General features: G+C 37.1%; 1 protein-coding gene across 4 annotated transcripts in view; it reads right to left on the bottom strand.

Annotated features, from left to right (window-relative positions):
- The window catches only part of LMO1 (LIM domain only 1), a 128,477-nt gene that overhangs the window by 102,107 nt on the left and 1,507 nt on the right, over positions 1-24,863 (bottom strand). The window contains exon 1 of one of the 4 annotated variants that reach the window (XM_034417014.3): positions 17,145-17,796. The exons of 1 other annotated variant lie outside the window; for it this stretch is intronic. In XM_034417014.3, coding sequence (XP_034272905.1) covers positions 17,145-17,169 — 25 coding nt within the window. In that variant the 5' untranslated portion in view covers positions 17,170-17,796. Of the gene's footprint in view, positions 1-17,140; positions 17,797-24,863 lie in introns of those variants that run through there. 2 more of the 4 variants (XM_034417016.3, XM_034417017.3) reach the window with 2 other exon arrangements.

The following is a 24,863-nucleotide window of genomic DNA, read 5'->3' as shown; positions in this document are numbered from 1 at the left end:
ATCATCTCACTTTGAAAAGTTGGTAATTAAGAGCAAATAAATTCAGGTTAAGTTTTCAGTAGTTCAGCATGCTATCTCGATTTATGCCTGGCCTTCTGTTCTGGTACTTCACAGCAGCTGTGATAGATCATTAGCCCAATGGTCAAATGCATGTTTTGAATGTAATAGAGCTTGGTCCAATTCTTATCCAACCCATATGTAATAAACTGACTTGATTTAGAGAAACTGATGTTTAGCTTCTCACCCTACTCCTTTTATAATAGTTTCCATATAACTCCATGATTTAAGTAGTTTTCTATGTTTTTATATGCAACGTCTGAAAAATTGTTGATGGATTTATCCCCGGTGGAACTTAGGACTCTGAACATCATTGAAAACATTCATTAAAAAATATGAAAAGACATGTTAAATATTGCTACATAGAATATTGCTTCTTAACAATTTAAAAACCCCTGAAAAAAACAAAAAACCCGCAACCCAAGTTCCCAAACTCTATTATGAAAACTTTATGGTGTACTCCTTTGGAAGAAAAAAAAATAAACACTGAGGGAATTTATGAAGTTCAGCACGTTGCAAATAGTCACGGTCCATCAATTAGTGGAGACAGCATGCTAAATTAGATAAACCATGTGACTGTTTCATCTAGTTTAAAACTCAATGCTCATTATGCCATAGCATAGTCACTGGAATAGCTATTAAATAAAGATTATTGTCAACACTGTTGACTTCAATGTGGATGTTCGGGCTTCTTATTGGAAGGGGGAGTGCCCCAAAACTAAATAGTTCCCATATAACTTCATTCCAAATCCGAATAAATATAATCAAGCCTCTGAACAAGACGTAGTTGTCATTTTCAGAAGCCAACCGGTTAAGTACTGATTCCATAATTTAAGACAACAGCATAAGTACTGTGGTACTTCAACTAGCTAACAACAGTCAAAAGGACCGTATTAAGCTTGAAAGCAAAATATCAGTAGCTATACTTCAACAATCAACGACTCTCTAAACAAGAGCTAGAGAAGCTTTATAATTTCCCATCATTATCTATATTGGTTAAACTGCTTGGAGTTGTGCTTTTATATTAGTTAGATGGTTACACTTTAACTGATGTCATCTTTGTAATGGTCAGTTAGAGAGAGAGAGAGAGAGAGAGGGAGGGAGGGAGGGAGAGACCTTAGGTTGACTTGCTATGAATGACATGAAAAACAGCAGTCCAGCAATATTATGTATGAGGATCATTCAAATGAGATAGATAGATAGATAGATAGATAGATAGATAGATAGATAGATAGATAGATAGATAGATAGATAGATAGCATTTCTTTCTGCCATAATGATTTGAGGCACTGTTCTAGATTCCAATTGCCAGCCACGCAACTTGTATTATTTGCTGTGAAAGATGACACAGTGCAAGCTTCCAGAACTCTCATTAGGTTCCAAAATAATATTTGTTTGGGCATTCAAGATATGCTTTCCTTCAGTTTCTGTAAATTATGTCTTCAGAAATCAAGCAAAGCAAAAAATATAGAGTGAAATGATTTCACGATTAAAATATCTTCAGGCTGTAAGGCAATGTATTGGGTTTTTCACACTAAGTGGATTTTTGAGTTTTAAAATAGGAGGGGACTAAATAATATAGCTAGAATAATAGCTTTCAGATTGAAGCTTAGGGCTATGAGACATAGACTTCCTAACCACACACACTCTGGCGTTTAAACTGTGACCATCTGACATCAAATAGAGGATCCTCATCTTAAATGATCTGTAAAATATGTTTAATGTTTGTTATTCTTGGATTTTCACATTAAACATCTGGACAGTAGCTGCATTTAAAAAATACAAAACAAAAACTATGTGGCCTTCCTACTGAAGCCATGTATCAAATGAAAAACTAGACTTCTCAGATTCTGGCAGAGCAATCCTACATATAACAACATTGAATTTAAGTGTTATTTTCTTTCTGAAATAATTTTTGGGCTGTTCTCTCTGTAAAGATGCAAAAGAATTAATATGATATACATTTGTATAAATATATATAAATAAAGATATTTCCATCTTGGCCAATAGTCCTGTTCAACTTGTGCTTTAAAAAAAACAACAACTCAGAACTTCAGATGAAATAAAATGTAATAACTTATTATGCAACACATAGATAATTTTATATCTTAATTATTAAAGCTTGTCCTTGCAAACCAGGTTTTTTAAAGCAACTCTTAACAAGGCTGAGACATCATTAGTCAGTATTAAAATGTTAGAGGTCTATGTTCTCTGTTAATTTAATCATATGTTACTCAACAACCATTGAAGACAGCCATAAAGCTCCCCTTGAATTATTAAGCATAACACAGTAGATTGTAATATTTTGCTAAACCAAAGTACAGACACAGACAAAGATGTCATTTCAATATTTGAAACCAGCAAGTTTAATTTTAAAAAAGAGCAAACCAATAAGCTCAGAAAATAGCACTCTGTGAGAGGAAAATTACACTGCTAGAGAAAAAAAAAAAGCAGGACTTAAGAAATTTATAAAAGTAATCTCCAAGTGGAAATTAGAAATCAACCCCTAGAAACAGAGTAACACAAAAGAAATATTACTGTCCACTTTCTAAATCAATATAACACTGCTACACGACAGAATTACCATGGTAACTCAAGTAAAAAGAATAAAGCAATTCTTATTATTTCAAAATAAAATCACAGCCTGAAGCCCAGCTTTTATTATAGCTGCTGATAGATCGCTGGCTTGTATTTATCTGAAATATTGCTTTTCAATCAGCTATTTTATGAATGTACATATTTCGCTGAGCAGCCCACTTAAAGAGTGCACTTTGAAAAAAAAATGTCTCCAGAAAGCTAACCAAAGAGTCACATGTGCACCTGCATCTATCTATGAATCTCATATATATATATATATATTAATAAGAATGTGAAGGAGGAAAAATATGTGAAGTTTAGAAATTTACTTTAAAAAGGAGCAAGCCAGGCCCATCTTTCTTATGTGGAAAGTCGCATAGCTGCACTCTTAGTCCAATCAGATGTACTTGCAGTCATTTGCATTTGCATCTTTACATCCTGTCTCAAATCCCCTCCCAAAATATTGTTCAACTGAATGTTTAATATCACACACACAGATACACAGACACACACAGCATGGGAAATTCTGTTAAAATTGTAGCCTCTGTATTTTCATTTCTCTATTTTTCTATTTTTCATTATTTACCACAATGAAGAAATTTAACACATTTAGATGAGATCAAATTTAACTTATATCTAATTATTTGTTTGGAGCAATGTCCTCAGCATGCCTCACAAAAACTAACTACAGTATTTAGCCTGAAAAAAAAGAAGCAACCTTGTTATAAATCATACTGATAAAAGATTAATTTCAAGATTCACATTTGATCAACTAAAAGTTTTTGTTTGTTGGAGCAATTAAGCATGTGCTGGAAGTTTTTAAATATATAATTGGTGAGCTTGAGTTCTCCCGGACGTTTCAAAAGCTGCCAAATGATTACCGTATGTCCTTACTCTTCTACTACATGCCTTCTGAACATTTGGGCACTAACTCTGTACATAAAAGATGGCAGCCTAGCGAAGAACTTCTTTCATACAGGTTCATAATATTCCAGTTTTGTTCTCACATTTAATAATTCTGAGGACACTGAAATATCTCATGATATGGCTGCTTTGTGACAATCATTTGGCCTTGGAGGAATGATCACATAAAATGATTTGTCATATCACAGTGGAAAACATAAAAAGGTCCGTTCAGTGCCTTTCATGTTTTGGTCATGATGGATCAGCCACCAGTTTTAGCATTTCTCATTCTCATCACAAGTGGAAAAGAAACAATTTCCTCAATCTTTAGATCCAAGGCACTTTATGGTATAAAACTTTTATTCTGCAGTGTAGATTCAACTCGGACCTCAACAATAGAACACGTTTGTTTTTCTACCATTCTTAAGTTTGATTATGCTTAATACTGCAAATTGGCTATGACAAGATTATTCAAATTTGTCCTACTTTTGAGATGAATCATCATATAGGAAAGGTGTAGTTAAAATCCATTGTTCTATTTGGTGGTTGATTTATATTTTATTTATTTATTTGTATCCTGCCTTTATTATTTGTATAAATAACTCAAGATGACAAACATATCCAACTCATCTTCCTCCTCCTATGAGGTGTGTTGGACTGAGTGTGTGTGATTGGCCCAAAATCACCCAGGTGGAATTTATGGTCTCCTGATTTCTAGCCTGTTGCCTTAACCACTATACCAAATCAGCTCTTATACTGCATCAATGTCCACATATACAAGGAGGTGGTATTGAAATTTTCCTAACAAGAGGTTAGAATAAGAATTCAACTAAATATAGATAGGCAAATATTAGTCAGAATAGTATTAAATTGTATTTTTCAAGGATGATTTTAAGAGTTCAGATTACGTTACTTCTACTAAAGAAGAACCAATGTTGTGTTGACCTTCAAACTAATGGAGTTGAATCACATTTTTAAAGTTTGGTTGCTTCTTTGACCCAAGAATTTATACCTTATTTCTGCTCTTCACAACATAACCACATAACCAAAAGCAAATGTTACAAATGAGACCCAAAAATTTGTTTTATCCATGCTTTTCTTTTGCATACCCTAGAGTTTGTCATATTAAAAACAAAACCTATCTTGAGGCATCTTAACAATTGGTTTGGTAGGATAAACAATTATTTCACAGAACAAATCTGACATTTTGGGAATACACTGTATGTTTGTGGACCTTAGTCCAAATGAAACACATGCTATGTACAAAAGAGAGGGGGAAGTTCTCTTTCTGACATGACTTCAGTAATCCTACTATGCAGTGTGAGAAAGCTGTACATATTTAGTACAAGAACATTATAGGCATGTCACCTAGAGCTCTCAGTGGATAGAGAGAATATAAATTAAATAAATAGATCCACCCAAAATTATCTCCCTCTCATCCCATATAATATACACAGATAGCCCCATTCAGACATCCTCTTTTGGCAACTATTAACATTCACCATCTTGAATTATTTATAAAAATAATAAAAGTGGGATGCAAATAAATAAATCTCTGAAATCTACTCCACTGGCCACACAAATCCACGCAACCATCATTCTGCCAAACGCTGCCTGTATTTTAGCCTATTTTATCAAACTAATTATAAAAGAAAAAGAATACAAGCATGCAACGGTACAATGCAAGTTCAAAATAAATGATGGTAATAAAAGAAAGGAAAAAGAAGACAAGATGAATATCATCAGGATTGCGTGAACTGTCCCGGCAGTATCTACAGCAAATGGTTTTTCTTTTTTTTAAGCCAACAGACATGGTTTTTGTAAAGGTTGGCTTCATGCAAGACAAAACACCAGTAGAAGAAACTTTACAAATACCAAAGCCAAAAAACGTCAACAATCTTGTCACCTGTGTTACGATTTGCAAGCTTGCCATGCAGACTTTACAAAGACGGTAACAAGATAAAATTTAAAAAAAGGCTTCATTTAAGTATAGCCAATACTTCAGTCATTTTGCTCAGCATGGCATTAGTTTTCTCCAACACTGAAAAATCTTTCATCTGGGCTTAACAGTTGAAGCAAGAAATCTACATGAATATTTTACAATACAGATGTTACAGTTGTTCAAGTTTCAACCACTCCATTCTGCCTTCCACCACCCTCGCATCGTATTTCTTTCAACAGCCAATCAGTAATCTGTAGTCCGTACATGTGTTTAATCTTCATTGGATAATTTTCAAGGTTCACTTCATCCCTTAAAGTTTGTGTGTTTCTTTATTAAAGGCTCTGAATGACTCTTTCCAAGAAAGAGTCCTTGATCCACCTTGCATATCCCAGCCAAGTGAAGTGAGGAGGTGACAAAACAGAGGTAGGACTTCTTAGTGGCTGGCCACCATTTATAGTAGCGGTCACCAACTGGTGGTCCATGGACCACTGGTGTTCCACGAGAAAATTTTGGTGGTCCACAGAAAAATTATTTGCATTTTTTATATTGCACTAAATCAGGGGTCCTCAAACTACAACCACTGGGCCGGATATGTGCAATGAACATTTGTGTTGCTGCAGACAGTCTCCCCCTTCGGTGTCTTTTTGTGTGGGTAAGAGGGGGCAGAAATTCTGACTTCGGGTCTGCTTCAGCCTCCTGGTGCGGGGCTTTGAGCAAAGGCTGGAGGGAAGTGCCACTGGTAGTGAAGAGCCGGAGGGTCTCATTCCAGTGGGACTGCATCATGGCCTGGAGCTAGCTAACCATCTCAGCCTGCTGAGCCTCTAGGCACTGGTATTTGGCCTTGCACTCCCGCAGGTCTTCCCTCTGCTTGAAAGCCTATGCTTGTAGTCCTCAGTGAGGTGCTTCTGCTGAGCCTCCTTCTCGGCCAGATCCAATTTGAACTGAGCCAGCTGTTTTGCCAACTATTTCTGGTAGTGGCTGCTTAGCTCCAACAACTGCTTCCTGTTGGGGCCCTAAGGAGCCCAGGCGGACAGGCGGGGAGGGGAGGTGCAAAGTGAGTGACATCGAGTTGGCCATGACCACCTAGCCATGCCTACCCAACTGGTCATTAGGCAGATCATATTAGTGGTCCACGGGATTTAAAATTATGAATTTAGTGGTCCCTGAGGTCCAAAAGGTTGGTGACCCATGATTTACAGTATGCCCTCCAGAAGGATGCTAGCAGAAGGCCCACTGTGGGGTCTCTCTGGAACTGCCATCTTATTTCTCTTTTCTCGAGCATTTTACAGTCCAATATTTTAAACATGTAATATGAAGAGCACGGTTTTCATATCTATGTTTTAGCCTTTTGTTATTTTCTACGCTACATAAAATTCCTATCATTGTTTTCAACTGTAGATTTGAATTCTTTTACTTAACTCTGTTATCTGCAGAGAGACTCCTAGTGGATGGGTGGATGGCAAGCATAATAACAACTTTTCAGCCAATGTACTGCATCAACCAGTGCCATTTGGCTCAATATGCTACAACACTCATATCCCATATATATATATATATTCCTTGAAGAGGCCCACCCTAGAGAAAATGAATAATCCTTGGACTGTAGCTTATCTTTCTTCTTGATTACTTATATATATGTGCAGATGGACACTGAGATAAAAAAAGAAAGGCACAATCATTCATGCACTCTTCCCCCCAGAACAAAATAGTATAGTTAAAATAGGTTCACCACTACAGTAAGGACTGTAATCTTAGTTTCTATTTAAATCGCTTTCTCTATACTTGGGTCTCAGACAAGCAAGTTAATTCTAGGGGAAAGGTTAAAAAAAAAAAGATAGAAGGCTAGAAGAAAGAACCTACTCCATCTAACTCACTGAGATGAAGTCTGGGCAAAAAAATGATAGACTCCAACTTTAAATGGAAAAAGGAATAGAGCAAGTGAAGTATTACCACACACAGGGGTGGTTAAAGTCTTTATTCAAGTCTTTTCCCCCAGGAGACCCTGCAAATCTTGAAATATGGAGATTTGCATTTACATGCATTAGAAGCATTAATGTGACATTTCTTTTTAGGGAAGAGGGGGAAAGAAAGAGAAAAGCCGGGCTCCCTCTCCCCACATCCCCTTTGTTGCTGTACATGACAAAATAGCAAGTGAATGTTTGCTTTGATCCCAGCGCATAAAGGGTGAAGCTTTTAGGCAAGGAGCGGCAGGTGATCTCAGCTCTTCTACAAGTCCTAATGCTCCTAAAAGCCACTCTTCCAGTTTCTGTAATTGGGCATCAGTAGTTAATGTAGTATTGACTGCATTACATGCTCCTGTGCATCCTCTCTCTCACTAATGCCAATTGCATCACCTTGTACATTTACCATATTGCTTAGCCAATAGCTGTTAAAAGCAACTCAAATCATGAATCATATAGGAAACTTTCAGCAAGACACGACATCCAAAGGAGACAATTTACAGTTGAGTTAATCTGGGTACATTAGTGAGACATGGATTCAGGAAGACAGACCAATTTATGTTACTTTAGTTTTACCCTTTATTGCTTTGTATAGTCAAATGAATGGAAGGGCACAGCGTAAAAAAGAGGGGGGGGGGAGGAGAGAAAAGGCAGAAAGGATTATTTTTCAAAAAGGGTCTCTAGTCTGCACAAATAAGCCAAAAGACGTAAAGTTGATGCCATGATCTCCTGCAGGATTCATTTCCAGAGATGTGTATTTATAAAAAGCTTTTTTCGCCCTAAAAGTTGATTATTATTTTTTTTAAAAAAAGAAAGGTTAAAAAATTGAATTCCTCTTAAGAATGGTCAACTATAAATATATTATGTAATTAAATCAGAGGCTAGCGATCAAGCAAGATCTTTTCCTCTCTAGATTCTCAGAGTTTTGGCAGCCATAGCTCTGCTCGTTCAGAGCCCTTCAACCCTTATATACATCAAAATACATAATTCAGACTATCAATTCCCCTACAAAATGAAGGAAGCAAAGCAAAATACCTGTTGTGGTCCTTAAAAATAGGCAACCTGGTTGAACTTTGTGCTTACTTTGAAAACCAGAAAACTACTGCCAAGAACAATGACTGAGAAACATTGAGAAGAACCCAATTTTTACTTCAGCATGGTAACTCATGGTAACTAATAATAACCAGAGCAACCATTAGAACCCAAATGTTCTGGAAGACCTACCGGCAAATGTAATTTCACTTCCTCATCTGTCCATTATTTTCTACCTAAAGGCTTAACTGGAGATGGCATGTGGATCTGAAAAATTATTTCCTGTTTTAAGTGTCTCTATGGTGCTCCAAAGCTGGTTAGGACTATGGGACTTTTTCCTATCGTTAGTAAATCTGCCAGATCATAAAAGCAATGGTTTTAGAAAACACCACCCAATATACCTTGGCTAAAATATCTCTAAGCCCAACTCTGAGATTAGTTTGGCCTGCCCTGTTCCCATTAACTTTTCGAAAAGCCTGTGTGTTTAAGCCCAGGGCCCTAGGGATAGGTTAGAACTCGTTTCCTGGTTGAATAGGTAGTAGATTAGATCATGCCCAGCTGCAGTATGCTTTTATTTTTGTTTTTGATTATGATTTTGCACTTTTAAACCACTTGGAGTCACGTAAAAGTAGGGTGGACACTTGCCTAAGCCAAGCAAATACAGTAAGTAAAGTCTGCCCATTGCCATTTAACAATAATAATCTGAATTTAATAGATCCACCTTGATATAGTGGTTAAGACACCAGGCTATAAACCAGGAGACTGTGAATCCTTGTCCCACTACAGGCACCCAACTAGACCTTGGGCAATTGACACTGTCAGCCCTAAGAAGGAAGCAATGAAAACTACTTATAAAAAAAATCTTGCCAAGAAAATTGCAAGAACTTATCAAGAGAGTTGCCAGATGTCAATACTGACTTGAAGGCACCCAAAAATTCTGAATTTGGCTTCTCAAAGATGTGGTCAGTTTTCCAATAAGATAATATAAACATAAATAAATTGAAACAATATAGAAATAACTAATTGCTAAGTTTTATAGGTCATTCCAAGGAATGGTGCATCTGTACAACAGAAATAAGAATTTTGTCCAGCACTTTTTCCAATAAGATGACAGCTTGTCACTAGACTCCTGCCCGGAGTTCAGGATATAGTGGCAGCATATTTCTTGGTGTATTCAATTCTGTTATTTAGATTGAATACCATTAGTTAAAAATTAGCAAGTGAAACATTTGGGCTGCAGCCTGGAATCCACTCACAGACAATCCCAATAGCTTTAATTGTTGAGCGATTCAAAGATTATGGTTTTATTGGACATGCAAGGCTTGGAGGAGTTACCCAAAATGTGCTTCTGTCACAATCATGACAATAGAAAGCAAACGGGCCCTTAAAAATAATCCACAATGCTGGTGCTTCAGCTCTGCGAAAGGCCTATTTAATAAAATCCCAATTTGTCTTTAGAAATATCTTGGTGCTCCCTTGAAATGACTGAATGCAGGACTGTGGCCTAAACAAAATTGATCAATTTAAACAGCTGTGGTAGAGCTGCAACCATTGGCACCGTCATTAACAATTTAAAGCATGGCTGCCTTTATCTTCCTTCCCAGTTACACACTCATTATACTTGCTTTTATTTATTAGAAATCAAGTCTGCTACAATATGTTTCCTTTTTATATATCCAAATGGAACCCAGCTTTTCAAGATCACCGTCCTTGATTGTTTCGTGAAAAAGGACACAGCAGTTATACTTGCATATTTGTGATTCAATTCTCTTTTCTAAGCATATAATGATATTTTTTTATTGATATAATACAACATTAAGCACGAGTCCATCAAGTGACTTCCTTTTTAGGATTTGATCTTTCAAACCTGTGCAGAGGCTTTGGGTTTTTTTAAAAATATATCTTAGAATAATTGACTAGATCTTTATTTGACACTACATTAAGCCACTTGCAGAAAAGATATTCACATGCCATAATGGGAGGGGGACAGCAAGCAAAGAAGAATATTAACATTAACCATTAAAAATCTTAAGAGATATTTACAAATTGGAACATCAAATGGTAAATAAGGCTATGCATATATTCACATTTCAGCAAGCTGTTCTCAGGATGTCTGGCCAAAATACATTTATATGCTTTACATATTGAGCTATTTTTATTAGCAATTGCACTAATTAACCCCAAATTTTAAATGTAAATGCTACTTGGAACTAAGAGCAGTTTCTTTCATTTACACCCTTTGTTCAGTTTATATGCCATCTGATCAAGTATCCCACTCAAAGCAGTCTTCAAAACCTATTATCAGATGAATGCATTAGCTTTGATACATACAAAACTCGCTTGTCTACAAACTATTTTATATTATTATTTAAGAGGATAATATAATATTAAGTTTAGATCTGGGCTGGAGATCCCAACTTCAGAATCCTACTCTGGAAGAAAAGTTTACAAGTAGAATTGAGAAAGTTATGTCTTCTTAAGCAAAGTTGCTTTACAGGGTTGTTGGGAGACCAAAAAACTTCCTGGCTTCTTCAAGAGAAATTTCAAGAGAAAATTATGAAGAAACAAGTATCTCGAGCCTAATCTTATTTATGTGGCAAATTATCAACTGGATGTTATAAAAAACAGTCCAGCAGTGATCACATTTACAAAGCATAGCTACCTCTCAACCTGAGATGTGAAGAACTAAAATGCTTCCCAAATGAAATCAATTAATCCCCCAACCGTGATAAATTCCTTAACCATTTGAGAGACAGATATTTCAGACTCTCTGACCCTTTATCACCAGACCTAATGGACTACTTTATTAATAATGTACTGCTCTTAAAAGGAACATTTTTTGAAGATTGTGTCGTTCCAGTGTTTTGCAAGAGCTGCTACAGTGCAGAGATTGATATTTTATCATCTCTCATGAGTACAGCATGAAAATTGAATGCCAGCCTGTAGAAAGATAAAATCTGTATTCCTATGTATTGGGGATTCTTCCCTATAAGTAATGCAATCTTCATATTATATATAGTTAGTTCCATCAGGTTTCATTAACCCTTTTCCCAACAAATACATGTCCAAACTGGGTAGTTTTTATACAGTCGCACTCAAAACAGCAAAATATTAAGAAGGAATACAGATGTTTATTTCCCAGAAAAGGTCTAAGCATTGATTGTATTTGCAAACATTGCCACACATAAGGTTTCTGAGATTCTGAAACAGCAATTCCTCTCGAATTCCTCTCAAATTTTGATTAAATCTAACCACAATTACAGCCTCAAAGTTATCATCTTAAAGTAAAGAGAAGCTGTCTTCCAAGTATCTTTGTAACAGCAGCTTTTTGTATGTGTCAAGCATATTACAAGTTTTGTGTATCCTAAACTATCATAGAAGTATCCCTATATTTAAAGAAAGTGGGAAATGAGAAATACTAACTTGCTTAAGTTTACAGATAGTAAATATGGATTTTGGGATCCAAATTCTGGAGAATAAATAATGAACTAATCAATGGAAAGAGGGGAATTTTTGCAGTCACAAAATGTCCATCATAGTTGTAGGGATGCCTTATTTCCCTTTTTTTAAAAAAAGGATTGGCAAAAGTAGCAATTAGATTTGATATCAATCATCAATCCTTTAGGTATGAATTTGTTTATTACATGTTTTCTTATTTACAAACTTTCTATTCACCAAGAGAGAAACAATTCCCAGATCTTTAATGGAATAGCTTTTTATGGGAACCATTAAGACAGATATGTTATTAATTATAAAGAACCAATACATGTTCAGATATTGAATCTCCATCATCTTTATTCTTTCAGCTTACAAAGTTTTTAACCAAGAATGTGGTATCTAATATATGCTCTGTTTTTCCAAATGTCACAATGCTTGTCTCAGTGCTACCTATGGCAATTAGTATGAAAGATTTTTATTGATTTTTCATCATGTTTTGCTAGATCTTCCAACTATCAATTCCTACTTACCTTTACTATATTTCAATTGCTATCATCAATAATCAATCCAGTTAATAAACTTTCAAATAAAGTACCTTTATTCTTCCTCCTGGACTGTATAGTTTTCTGGAACAGCTGCATTATACAGTCCCTTGGCAGCAATAGCTTCCTCATTCAATTTATATTTTGCCACATGTAATTAAAGATTAGTTTTCATCTGTTATCTCATGGAAGCATGTCCATTTCAAAGCAAGGGGGCTTATCATGGGAAGACTGAAAGCACTCTGCAATATATATAATTATTTGTTCAATCATTTTATTGTATGCATGCTATGCTACACGTGCATTTTTAAGATGGAGAGTACTTAAAATGACATTTTAGAACAATTCCCTTGTTCATCTTCATGCATTCACCATTAAGATGATAGGTATCTACCTCTTTGTCCTACCTCGCTTCTTGTCTATTAAGTGCTTTCTTAAATAAGATAATGGTGTCTCCCATCAAGTGGATTATACCTTCTTGATCAATTTACCAACAAAATTTTGACTTGTGATATTATTACAGAAATCTATGCAACACTAAGTGCCTAAAGCTCTTTAAAAGATTCCAATTGTCCTCACCACTGTAATGGAATTATCTTTCTTCTTTTCAGAATCTGTAGTATAAATAAACTTTGATAATTAATCTGTTACATATTTTCAAAATCTTTTTCCAAAAGCTTTAATTTCTGTAACCACCTTTCTTTTTTACATAATTTTGTCTGCTTCTCTATTTTTCAGTGTTCCCATTGTATAGTACTCCTTCTCTCAAAATAATGTTGAAATAAATGCGAGAAAGAATCCAATTTCCTCCTAAACCACTTCCATTTTCCTGCAGAATTGTATGCACCATTTATGCATGATAGTTGTACTCATTTTTATGTGAATACATTCGACTGGGTTGAATAAATAAATGTTGAATAGACATTACAACAACTCGTTTTTATTTAAGAAGTACAGTACTTTTACCAGGATGCCCAAATAACAACATGAGTTTTTTTCTAAATTCTCAAAATGAAATAAATCATAAGCATCAACATGATAACAATATACAGATTGAGAATTCAGCTGAATGAATTTTAAAATGAAATATACAATTTGTGTACTCAGCGTGTACTGATATTTTGCATAAGGCTTTTATTTTAATTAGTTATATTTCAACTGCAGTTATTCTCCAGAACTTTCAAATTGAGTCCCTATTTTTTAAAAACAGTTCAATTTTGATATACCGTATACTCATTTGTTCAGTATTACTTATCAGCATGATCATTTGTAATTCACTTTCATTTTGATCTACTACCTTTGATCTACTAGCTTCATTTGTGATCTACTAGCTAATTTCCTCCTTTCTATATGCTTCCATTTAAGCCTGAATCAGCCAAATTTAAGATTTCTTTCCAAGAATTTTAGTATCTACTTTCCCCCCTCATTATTCAGCACTAAATACAATAGAGATTATCTACTTAGTGTATATCTTGCAAATGCAGGTAATTTACTAGAAATGGTTTTCCCAATTTATGCAGAATGCCCATTCTTGTTATTCTAACCTCTCTCACACACACACCAGATCTGCTTAAAAGATGAAAGTTTGTCAATTGTTAATATGCTGGGGATGGAGATGGAAAAAAAGAGAGATTCATTTATTCAGACTTTTCTTGTTTGCTGAAAATGTTTAGTATAAATTCATTTCCCTAAATTTCTCCATGCAGTCCATTTTGTTTCGCTTTATGTAATAAATCTAGCAGACAATTCCTATTGATTTCAGGGAGTTCTACATGAACGTAACAACTCTCTCTTTGATCTTTGCAGGAAGCATCTTCTTGCTTTAGCACCAAGCTCTGCCTCAAATGTGCAACACTTTCAACTAAGTGTGAACTAAAAAGGACAAGTAACCACTAGCATCAAATGTTTATTTTCCTTTGAGTTCTGAAGGGGGTCAAAAAAAGGAAACCAGCAGTTAGTGTCTGCCAACAAAATAAGTGAGGGAAGCCTGCCATATATTTCTTATCCATACTGTATGTACACTAATTTCTGGTCATAAACAAGCTTCCTTGTAAAGTTCTCAAGGAAACTTTCTTCCCACTTTAAGATAGCAAAGAGCACAAAGTTGCACAGCATTAATAACTGTCAGTTCAAGACTCACCTAAGGCACAATTTTATAATTACTTTATGCAGTGATTTTTTAATTTGTTTGCCACCCTTTCTAACTAGCCTTTTTGCCACAAACTATTTGATTCAGCAACCTTAAAATTCCTCTGAGAATTATGACTGCTATTAGGTTATTATCTATTAGAGCCACTCATCTAGTGTAACCTTCCAGGTAAAAGGATGTGGAAGATTTAAGTAGCACTTTGAAAACCTGCAACACTTTTTTTTGACAAAATGTGATTTTAAAAAATGTACACGATTTTATTCTTCAGCATGCTTAGTGTGAGACACTACTTGCAAAGCCGTTAGATATAGCTCCAACCTGAACTGTGCCAAAGTCTTTTTTTTTTTGTCCCAAAACAATTCTTTGCCACTTTTATATATAGTCTAATAATCTACTGATGACTCAGAAGAGGCTACTAGAATAGTTAATTCTGGGCAATTTATTTTTTAATCTCTGGTACTTGATTGGAATTTTTTTTTTAAAAAAAAAAACCCAAATATTTGGATGTGGTGTAGAACTGGAGTTAATTCAGAATTCAACATTGTAACTTTCACTCATTTATCGGATTATCTGTCCAAATTAAGGTCTTTTGAAATAGTAACATTACTGAAGACCTCAAACGTTTTAAAATATAGTCAGAATGGTAAACTAAGGTAGATTCAATGCAAACTGTGCTATAAGGTCACAAAACCTAATGCAACATTCTGTTTCAGTTTGTTGCTGGCAAACTGGGCTGTTGTTATGAAGTTCAGTAAATTAAATTATGGAAGTTTATATTTTACCCAATAATAGATTTTTAGGGATTACATATTGACACCTGCATATAAAATTTAAACATTTTTGTAAATATATGCAAAACATCTGCCACCTTTAAACAAACATGGAAGATTTTTATTTTGATACATTTTTGGGTGGAATATCTAGGTATTATTCTAGCTAAGTGGTACCCTATGTTAAGTAAGCATTTTGGAAAAGGATATTAACTAAAACAACTGATCTGTGTTGTGAGCAATATATTATTTTAGTTACACACTGCTTAAACAATACAGAATGAGTCCGATAGCACCTTTCCTGACTAACAATTATTATTAAAAGGCGTTTTCATGAACTGCAGCCTACCTCAACAGATGTATTATGCCTTTTAACAAAATTTATTGGTCAGAAAAGATGGTATCTGACTCCTCCTGATTTTGGCTACCATAAGCAAACCATATTCTGCTCCTACAATATCTCAAATATCTCAATCTCAACCGCATAAAAAGTTCCACTGAGCACTTTCTTGAACAGCAGCATTTTTAAAGCAGTTATCTTAAGTAAGCGGGAAGGGGGTGGGTGGGGAGAATAATGTTGATTTTTCACCCTGAACACCTCAGAATTTCCCATGCTTTTTCCCTTGGTACACTCCCTCACCCACAAAGCCTTACCTAAATTAGGCATTTTGGCTTATGCATTCCAGCTATGATTTAAAAACCAGGAAAGACAACATGTTTAAATGGCATCACTATGTATAGATTTGGCACCTGACTGCAGCGCATAGTATGTCCCAGATGGATTTTGAGAAAGAAAAAGGAACGAGGGGGAAGGGGGTACTTTTGAAGTCCCATGTTATAGTATAAAAGTTTCACCGGTGACCTCTGTGTACACATTTTTGTATTTTAGCCTGAAACTTGACAGATGTTCCAAAACCCTTCGCTTTCCTCTAGCAGCTGAAGAAGAAACAGTATACAAAACTTGGCTAGCCAGTCATCGTCTTTTTCCTAGACACCCCCCCCCCCACTGTACCTTCAGTTGTGTGTGGAGAGGAACTGTCAATCTATTACAGCAGCAAAGCTAGCCTTCGAACCTTCTTTCTGTTAAGTCTATATGCTCATTCTTGATACCCAGTCTGAATTTATTCTCTACAAATAAATCTGAAAATATTTTTAGATTTCTGTTTTGTTTTTGTTTTTTCAAATAGCAGAAACTTCCCAAACTTATATCATTCACTAAAGGAGAAGGGAAAAAAACAACAACAATAAGCCCACCAAGCATCTTCCCTCCCTCCAGCGATCAGACCAACACTTTATTTGCAAGGAGCATTTAACAAGTAACGCCGTTCATTGTCGTGGCGTTTATAACTACGAATAGAGAGAGAAAAAAGACGAGTGTGGCAGAATGTCTGGACACTCTATTCTCTGCTCTGGCATTGGGAAAGGAAAGGACGATTTGTTTTGTTTTTTAACCCTACCTTTGGCGGCGGCAGCAATAGCAAAGGAGTGGGGGGGGGGATCCTGTTACTAAGGAAATCCCCCCCCCGCCCCCGCTTTTAGAATTAAGCCGTTCCTAACTTACGGGCTCCCCACCGCTAGAATCTAAAGTAAAACGACTTGGCCGGTTTGCTTTGCCTCACCCCAAAAGCAGACGTGGAAACCCCCGGTGTTACATCCAACAGAGAAACAAAATGAATGGAAGGAGAGAAAACGCTGCACCCTTCAGGTCCTTTCCACCAACGGCACCGAAGTGGAGGCGCCGCAGCAGCGCTCCCGGAATCTCAGCTCACCTACCGTCCTCCTTGTCCAGCACCATCATCTCAGGGTTCCCAGGAAGCCTGGGTGCAGATGCGCCGTCTCCAATAGCCTCCGCTCAGAGGAGAAAAGATTGGGACTAGTCTGTGTGGGAGCCTAGAGTAGACACTGGGGCTCAGCTGATTGTCCTTTAGCAGCGAGGGAGCTCTAATTATCCAGTTGTCCAGCTTTTAACCTAGATTGCACTCGCTTAGAATTACCTTCAGAAATGAAGCACTTTGCAGATACAAAAGCAGTCTCACCTACTTTTGTACCTCGGAATTGCAAGGAACTAAAACTGCAATTTAGGGGAGAGAGAGAGAGAGAGAGGTGGGGGGAAAAAAACAGGGAGGGAAGATCAGAGCGGCTTCTTTGGTTCTCACCTTCTAAATGGCTCAATTTGCACAGTATAATCTGTTTTAATGTAATTGCATTTGATAGCCCATAACCTTGGCTGTTGCAGCTATACAGCTTTTCAGCCTGACAAAGTGTTTCCCCCCCCCCTGAATTTAAGCTGGATCTCAATCTAAAATTACAGTCAAAGCGACGGGGGGATGGGAGAAAGGAAATATCGGAGCGCGGCTTGCTACGGCTGCCTCTGCCTCTCCATTTGTGTGAGCGTTGCACCTTTGCCGCTGAATAAATGCCCTCCTCTCCCAGGGACCCCCCGTTTATTATTCTGCCAGGTTTTAATGGAGAATTGAAAGCTTTTCCAGCTCAGCAGCGCCATCTGCAGCTCCGGTTTCGCTATGACTAAAAGCCCCCCCCCCCCTCTCAAATAGAGAATTTCTGATTAACTTTTGTCTTTTTAGGTCGGCTCTCCTTTCATAACATTGGACTTACCAGCAATTTTATTGACTGCATCTTGAACAGTTCACAGTTCACTGTTAGAACAAGAGAAACACACAAGCACACAAAGAGAGATGCAACTGAATATTTGCATGTTTCAATCTGCATTATGCATATTGTTTTATAAACATTTTCTCTCCATCTTGGACTTTTAAACAGCTGCCAATGTTCACCAAATCACTGCTGCCAAAGCAACTTGTCTACATCAGGCAAAGATCCATGTGTGATTTGAGTCTCATCCTTTTTCCCCAAAAGTTGACCAAACTTGAACAAGGTTCAGATTGGTGTAGGATAGAAAATGATTTTCTAAACTTTTTTATATATATAAAACAGGTTTAGGTTACAGAAATTAATTTCAGACAAACAAAACCCCAGGAACAACAGCAAAGAGAAAATCAAAAGGAAAATCACAGTGAAAAGATTTTATTGCCTTAGCTATAGAGGCGAATCTTTTATTGTGTGTTTACTGTACAGTCATAACCTGACTCATTTCTATTTCTTTCACCTTTCTAAAATATACTCCAGTTCTGATATTTTGACACTGCAATATATATGAAAAGCATTTTCACACATGCTTGCTTTAATCAAATGCTTGACCTTTTGGATGAAGAGATAATAAGGCAGACTGAGATTTAGGATACTCAGAACTTTTGTTGCAATATCCCTTGATATTAAGAGGCTGGGGTATCTCTTCTGTAATTGAATTACCTACTCCACCAGTCCAAACTATGTCAACTAGTCCTGCAGAGGACATCAATGTCTCAAGTAAAATATTTGCTTGCCCACAGAAATCTATATAGAGAGATAGAGAGAGAGAGCGGGAGAGAGTTTTGGATTTCTATTTCCAAAATTAAGGATTACACTTACAGAATGAGATAATTAAATACTCAGAACAAGTTTCTGCTGCTTGCTTAATCCAGGAAAACACCTCATCCCAGTTTTCAGGATACTTTTTTCTCTACTTTACAACGGATACAAGGGTAGTCTTTCAAAAGCATGATAGCAAGCTCAAGTCGGATACGCTTAATACCTATTTTAATTAGATTCCTTATCCTTAACTCAAATGGCTTTGCCTTCCTCTTTCACTTTTGAACGCTTAATCCTAACAGTCCTTGAACATATTTGATGTCAAATGTATCACTTTGCATAGAGAAAGGTTTCATTCAATACTTAAAAACAGGCATTCTCATTTGATCACTGCTATTTGCAAAAGGAGAATTGTGATATGCAGGGAGCAGGATTTTAATACTGTGATCCCTAAAGGATCTTAGTTTGGAAGATTTCATCAAAACTGCTATCATTAATTGTGAATTGGGGTCTTGGATAACCACATTTTAGGACATCACATCCTCTAAACAAACATTTACGGCAACTGTTTTAACTGGTTTCAGCCTCCTAGGTTCAGTTCAAGAAATTATGAACGCAAACACAATACATCTTTAATGCAATGTGAAACTTCAGTTGCTATCAAATTATAAGAATTTGCTGAAAATAAGATCCCACACACTTATTTTAGTTGGATAATTTAAAAGATATTTTAGTTTTTAATATTTTATTGAAGCAAAGCTTGATGTTTTCTATGTTTCTCCCACTAATTTAAAGACTATTTGAAGAACAGTACAACTATATTATTCATATATTATTTGTATTTACATTTGGGGATATATGAATCTTCCCCATTAATGCACGATTGCATCAGAAGTTATTCCTGACATAACTAAGAACTGCACAAAACTGCACTTTCCAAAAGTTCCACTGATTTTAAAGGAGAAACTAATGCATGCTTAACATCTTTATGCGTGTAATCAGTGGCACTCAAAAATGTGCTATTTTGATAGGGTGGGGACTCAAATTATTAGCCAAAGTACTTGAGTTAAACCAAGCTTTAACATGGATTACTACTATGCTGTTCAGAAGTGAAGGATGGAACAAGGAGTCAGTCATATTTTTCTTTTACAAATACTGCCAACGCTCCAACATGAGGTGTCAGGATCCCAGCTTTGGATTGGACTTGTTCTTTATGCTAATCAAGAGGAATACAATTCAAAGTCTATCTGGGTCTCTCTACTATTTCAACTCTTAGGATTTGCTTACCTTTTATCTATATGTATCATTGGAACTCTTAATGTCACCTCCTATTTTGTCTCCTTACACTGGATGAATTTGGGCAGAGAAAAAGCTACAGTGATGTAGCTCAACACTGTTGTTGAACATGTCAAGTCAGAGATGTTGAATTTCTCTCTCTGCTTCACTTTTCATATAGTTACAACAATTCTCCTGGCCTATCCTGTACCCTTTGGCTTTAATCGGGATGCTAACACATAAGCTTTTAGAAGCTACAAACTAGAAGAAGCATTTGCCAAGACTAAATGGTAAAGTATCCCACGCGTGTCAACTTTGCCAGTAATGGTAACCAGACTTTTATTTATTCATTAGATTTATATTCTGCTTTTCTGTAGGCGCTCAAGTGAATGTAAGATGGGTGTACTCGTCTCCTATTTTTCCCTGTCCTGCGAGTTTAGGCAAAAAGAGTCAGAGCTTCTGTGGCTGAGGGTGGACTAGAACCTGGGTCTTCCCAATGTAGAGTCCAACACTTTAACCACTATGCCAAACTGATTCTACCTTTCTACAAAGTCAGAAATATAACTGGGCTATGATAACAAAATAAACTTTTCTAGGAAATTAAGATTCTACACGTATTATTTGTTTGCCTGCCTGCCTGTCTGCTTGCTTGGTTGTTTGTTTTTTTGGTTAATCTATCACATTTGTAAGGCTACCCAGCTCCATTGGTGATTCCTTTATCTCACTGTAGAAAAATATTCAAGATTTCCTAGGACAGATGGTCCAAGAATATTTAACACAGTTAAATGACTATTTGTGAGAAATGACATTCAGAACCAACTTTTACTGCAGAATCATTTGAACCTTTTCCAGTACGCAAATGCATGGGTACTATAGGTAATCCTAATTTGTACGGCGACTGTTCAAAGTTATGGTGGTGCTGAATGAATAGTGGTTATGACCGGTCTTCAAAGGTCTCAGCACTCCTGCGGTCACAGTTACAACCTGGGCACTTGGCAACCCATTCATACTTATAACTGGTTGCAGGACCTCGCAATCACAATTGCCATTTACAACTTTCTCCACCAACTTCCCCAAATAACAATGGGGTGAAACATTTCCCCCACCCAATGCACCTACCTACAGGCTCTCTCTGCCCATGCTGCAATGGTCACTCATTTTCTCCTGCAGACCCTCCCTGTCCCTTGCACCATTGTGTATCCTCCCTAACAGCACTTCCTACACCCTCTCACCCTCTCATGCACCCAACCTATGCTGAGCCTCTTGTGCATCCCCTCATGGAGCCCTCACTCCCTCTCTCACCCAGCAGCAGCCACTTACCCACCTGCCAGGTTTGGATTTACAACTTCCTGATGGCTTCCCCACTGACTTTGGTGGGAAGGAAGTTGCCTTTCCTAACAACCATGGGATTCAGTCAATGACAGCAAGTCAGTGGAACTGCAGGGATTGCCATTGCTTGTCATACTTTACAACTGCATCATTTAGCACTGGAAATTCTAGTCCCAACTGTCATCATAAATTGAGGACTACCTGTAATTAATGTATCAGGAGGTAGAAGTAAACTCCTAAAAGAACTTTGAGAGGCCACATATGTTCAATGGTCACAGAACGTTGGCTGCCGAAAAGAAATTAAGACAAGGGAAGAGAATATTAAAGGAAAGTACAAGTGAACTTAAATTGGAAAGACTCAGGATCAAGTCCCCGGTTTGCTACGAAGCTCAGTGGATGATTTTGGTCTGGCTGCCAGCCTATCAGATGGAATTCCTGTTAAGGAGATAAAATGTGACAGGACACATGCTATCAATGCTGCCTTGAGTTACTAAAGAAATGGTAGATATAATTGCAATAATTAGCTGGTGACAATTTTATATTTTGCAACACCATAATTTTTTTTAATGATTATTTACCAAAATCTCTCCACTACCCTTTAGACCTGTATTTCAACAATCAATAAAATGTTTATATTTCTTATTCTGGAAATACATAGCCATGCCTTTATTTACAATGTCTCTAATTTAGTAACACGCAGGGTTGGATCAGGCAGAAAGAGTTGAGAGTGAAGAGGAGGCAGCGCAAAGATAAAAATGGAAAAGCAGTATTCTCCCTACTGTTGCCTCTCATTTACAACAGGCACAAATTCTGTCTTGCTGGAATAACTTCCATACAAACAATTCTAAAAAGTTTCCTAGATACCACTTCAGTTTGTTATGGTGATCTCCACATCCTTCACATCAGGGGTTGGTTCCTTAACATTTTTTTTTCTTTGTAAAGTGCATCCCATTCTAATTTCCTCTTTTCCTTCACTACTATCACCATTATTTCCTTTTATACAGCCATTCATAAGAGCTCCTGGAATGAGGGCTGTTGAGAACTGTCTGGATAATCAATGTTTCTAGTTTCACTTCCTTACACCACCATCTTTCTAGCCCCTGAGCTCCTTATGTTTAATGAGTATGTCTGCAGTACTTGAAAGAACCCAAATACCCCTATTAGGAAACTCTTTAGATCTCAGCCTTTCCTTGTGGTTCACCTGCTTCCCTTACTACCTCTATGGAGGCAATATCCTGCTGTTTGACCCGTCAATCAGATTTAAACAGATATAAGCTGGTAGGAACCTTTGGCAAAAAAGAAAGAAAAGCAAAACTTAAGACTTGAGGACAGAACATTACCTAGTTTATTATTTAACAGAGTAAAGGGGGAGAAACTTTTTTTTCCCCTCTAGTCCAATAAATTTTGTAACATCTTTAACACTACCACAATAATTCGGTGCAGTTCCCACATCAAAATCAAAGCAGATGGAAAGGCAAGTTAAACCCCAGAGGAGCAAAGCAGTAATGAATTAACCTTACTTAATTATACTGACATTACTTAACCTCTTACATCTTTGTCTTTGGGGGAACATACAAAGGGGAGACTTTTTAAAAATTCATACTGGAGTTACTCTGGGGATCCCAGACTCTGTCTTCAATAAGATTATATAGACATCATTCCTGATGGTGGAAGCCAAAGTTCTGATAACACAAAGCTGGGGAGCATATTTCCATTGCTAGGGTTTTCAAATCCAACATTTAATTTTTTTTAAAACTGAAAGAGGGGAGAGAACATAGCAACAAATGTACCAGGTTTGTGTCAGCTGAGCTTCCCCCCCCCAAATGAAAATTCTTTGGGAGCAGTAATATACATATATAAAACCATGGAAGCTAGCTGATGAAAAGCTGCTTAAATTTCTTGGCTGTAATAACACATATTATGAGCTGTTATAAAACCAGTTTTGTTTTAAGCTGTGCTTTATCACAGTTACGAATAGCCAAGCAAAACTGAACTAGTACCCTGTTTCCTAAATATAAAGATCAAATCTATAGATCACTTTTCACTATCTTCTGCATTACTCAAAACTGCATATTTTAAATATAAAACACCACTGTGTGTGAGCATGAAAAAGGAGTCTAAAGTGCTTTTTTTAATGAGCCCTGAAGAGTTCTCACTGCAAATGTAATAATGTGCAAATTAACGAATGGATGAGTGAAAAAGTCCACTAGCTACCTGCATTGGAGAAAAAAATTCACTGTGTTGCAGGAGAAGCATGGAAACAGATCACTCTGTTCCTGCATTCCTTTCATATACCAAAACAAAACAGAACATTTATGGAGTCCAAAAGCCCTTTTACATACTATATATATAACAACCTTCCCAAGTTTGCTACGAAACAACTGAGAGCCAATTCAGTTCTCTGACAAACAAATATATATATTATATCCCTGTTTTCAAACACCTGTTGTGCTTTGCAGTTTAGTGTGTGTGTGTGTGTGTTGGGGGAAGATATCTCAGCTGTTCCCTGTCACAGAACAAAACAAAGAGACACCCAACACAGATTGTCATCAGATGCCTTGAGACAGCATTCTGAAAACTTGGGAGCCCTGCAGGCACTTCCTTTTCTATTTCATAAACCTGAGAAAAAGCATCGATTTATCTGATAATTCCAAAGACAGAGTTAGAATACACTTTCTACCAGGGTTCATTCAACTAGGTAACTCACTTAGCTAGTTTTGAGCACTTATTTAAAGTCCTCCCAGGGCAACCCTCAAAACAAAAACCTCATTTTGGACCTCATTAACTAAACAGGTTCAGAAAACTGCTGGGTCTCCTTGGGAGGAAAGCAGTCAGACAGGAATCAGACGGAGAACCCAGATCCCGTCCCACAACCCGCCCTACTGATTTTAGCTGCCGAAGAGGGTTTAAATTAAAACCTCCACTTTCTCAGTCCCCAACAAAGGCTGCCTCTCGCCTCAAAAGTCATTACCCCAGATTGCTAGAGCCAGGAAGACTGACAGCTGAAACGATCGTTTAAGTGGATCCCGCCGTTCTTAAGTTATCCTTCCCTCTCTCACCGCCACCCCCACCCCCCACCAGCTCTTCCAGAAGCCCGATCTTATTCCTCCGCGCCTTCTGGAGGCTGCTCTCGGCGGAGCTCCCTCCCAAGCCGATTTCCTTCCCTCCCCAGTAATTGCCCTTTTAATTAGCTTAGTCTTTTAACCCTCGCCTAAAATCCTGCCTCTACGCCATCCTAACCCAAACCCTCCCCCCCACAGTGAGACCCAGTCTCAGTTTCGAGCAAGTCTTGACAATTTACCGTTCTTTGAAACTTACATAAAGCTCTTCTCTTCCCCTCTGCCCCCACCCCGCGTCCCTTTACCCCACTCGACCCATTCACACACCCAGGGGGAGAGCATCTTTCCCCCTCATTCCGGCAGAAGAGCTCCCTTTTTTTGGTGGTGGTGGTGGTGGGGG

This window comes from Pantherophis guttatus, chromosome 1, assembly GCF_059756535.1.
Source record: "Pantherophis guttatus breed Tessera chromosome 1, ASM5975653v1, whole genome shotgun sequence".
Classification (NCBI taxonomy): Eukaryota; Metazoa; Chordata; class Lepidosauria; order Squamata; family Colubridae; genus Pantherophis; species Pantherophis guttatus.
The sequence above is the reverse complement of the archived record's forward strand: the minus strand, read 5'-3'. Positions and strand labels throughout refer to the sequence as shown.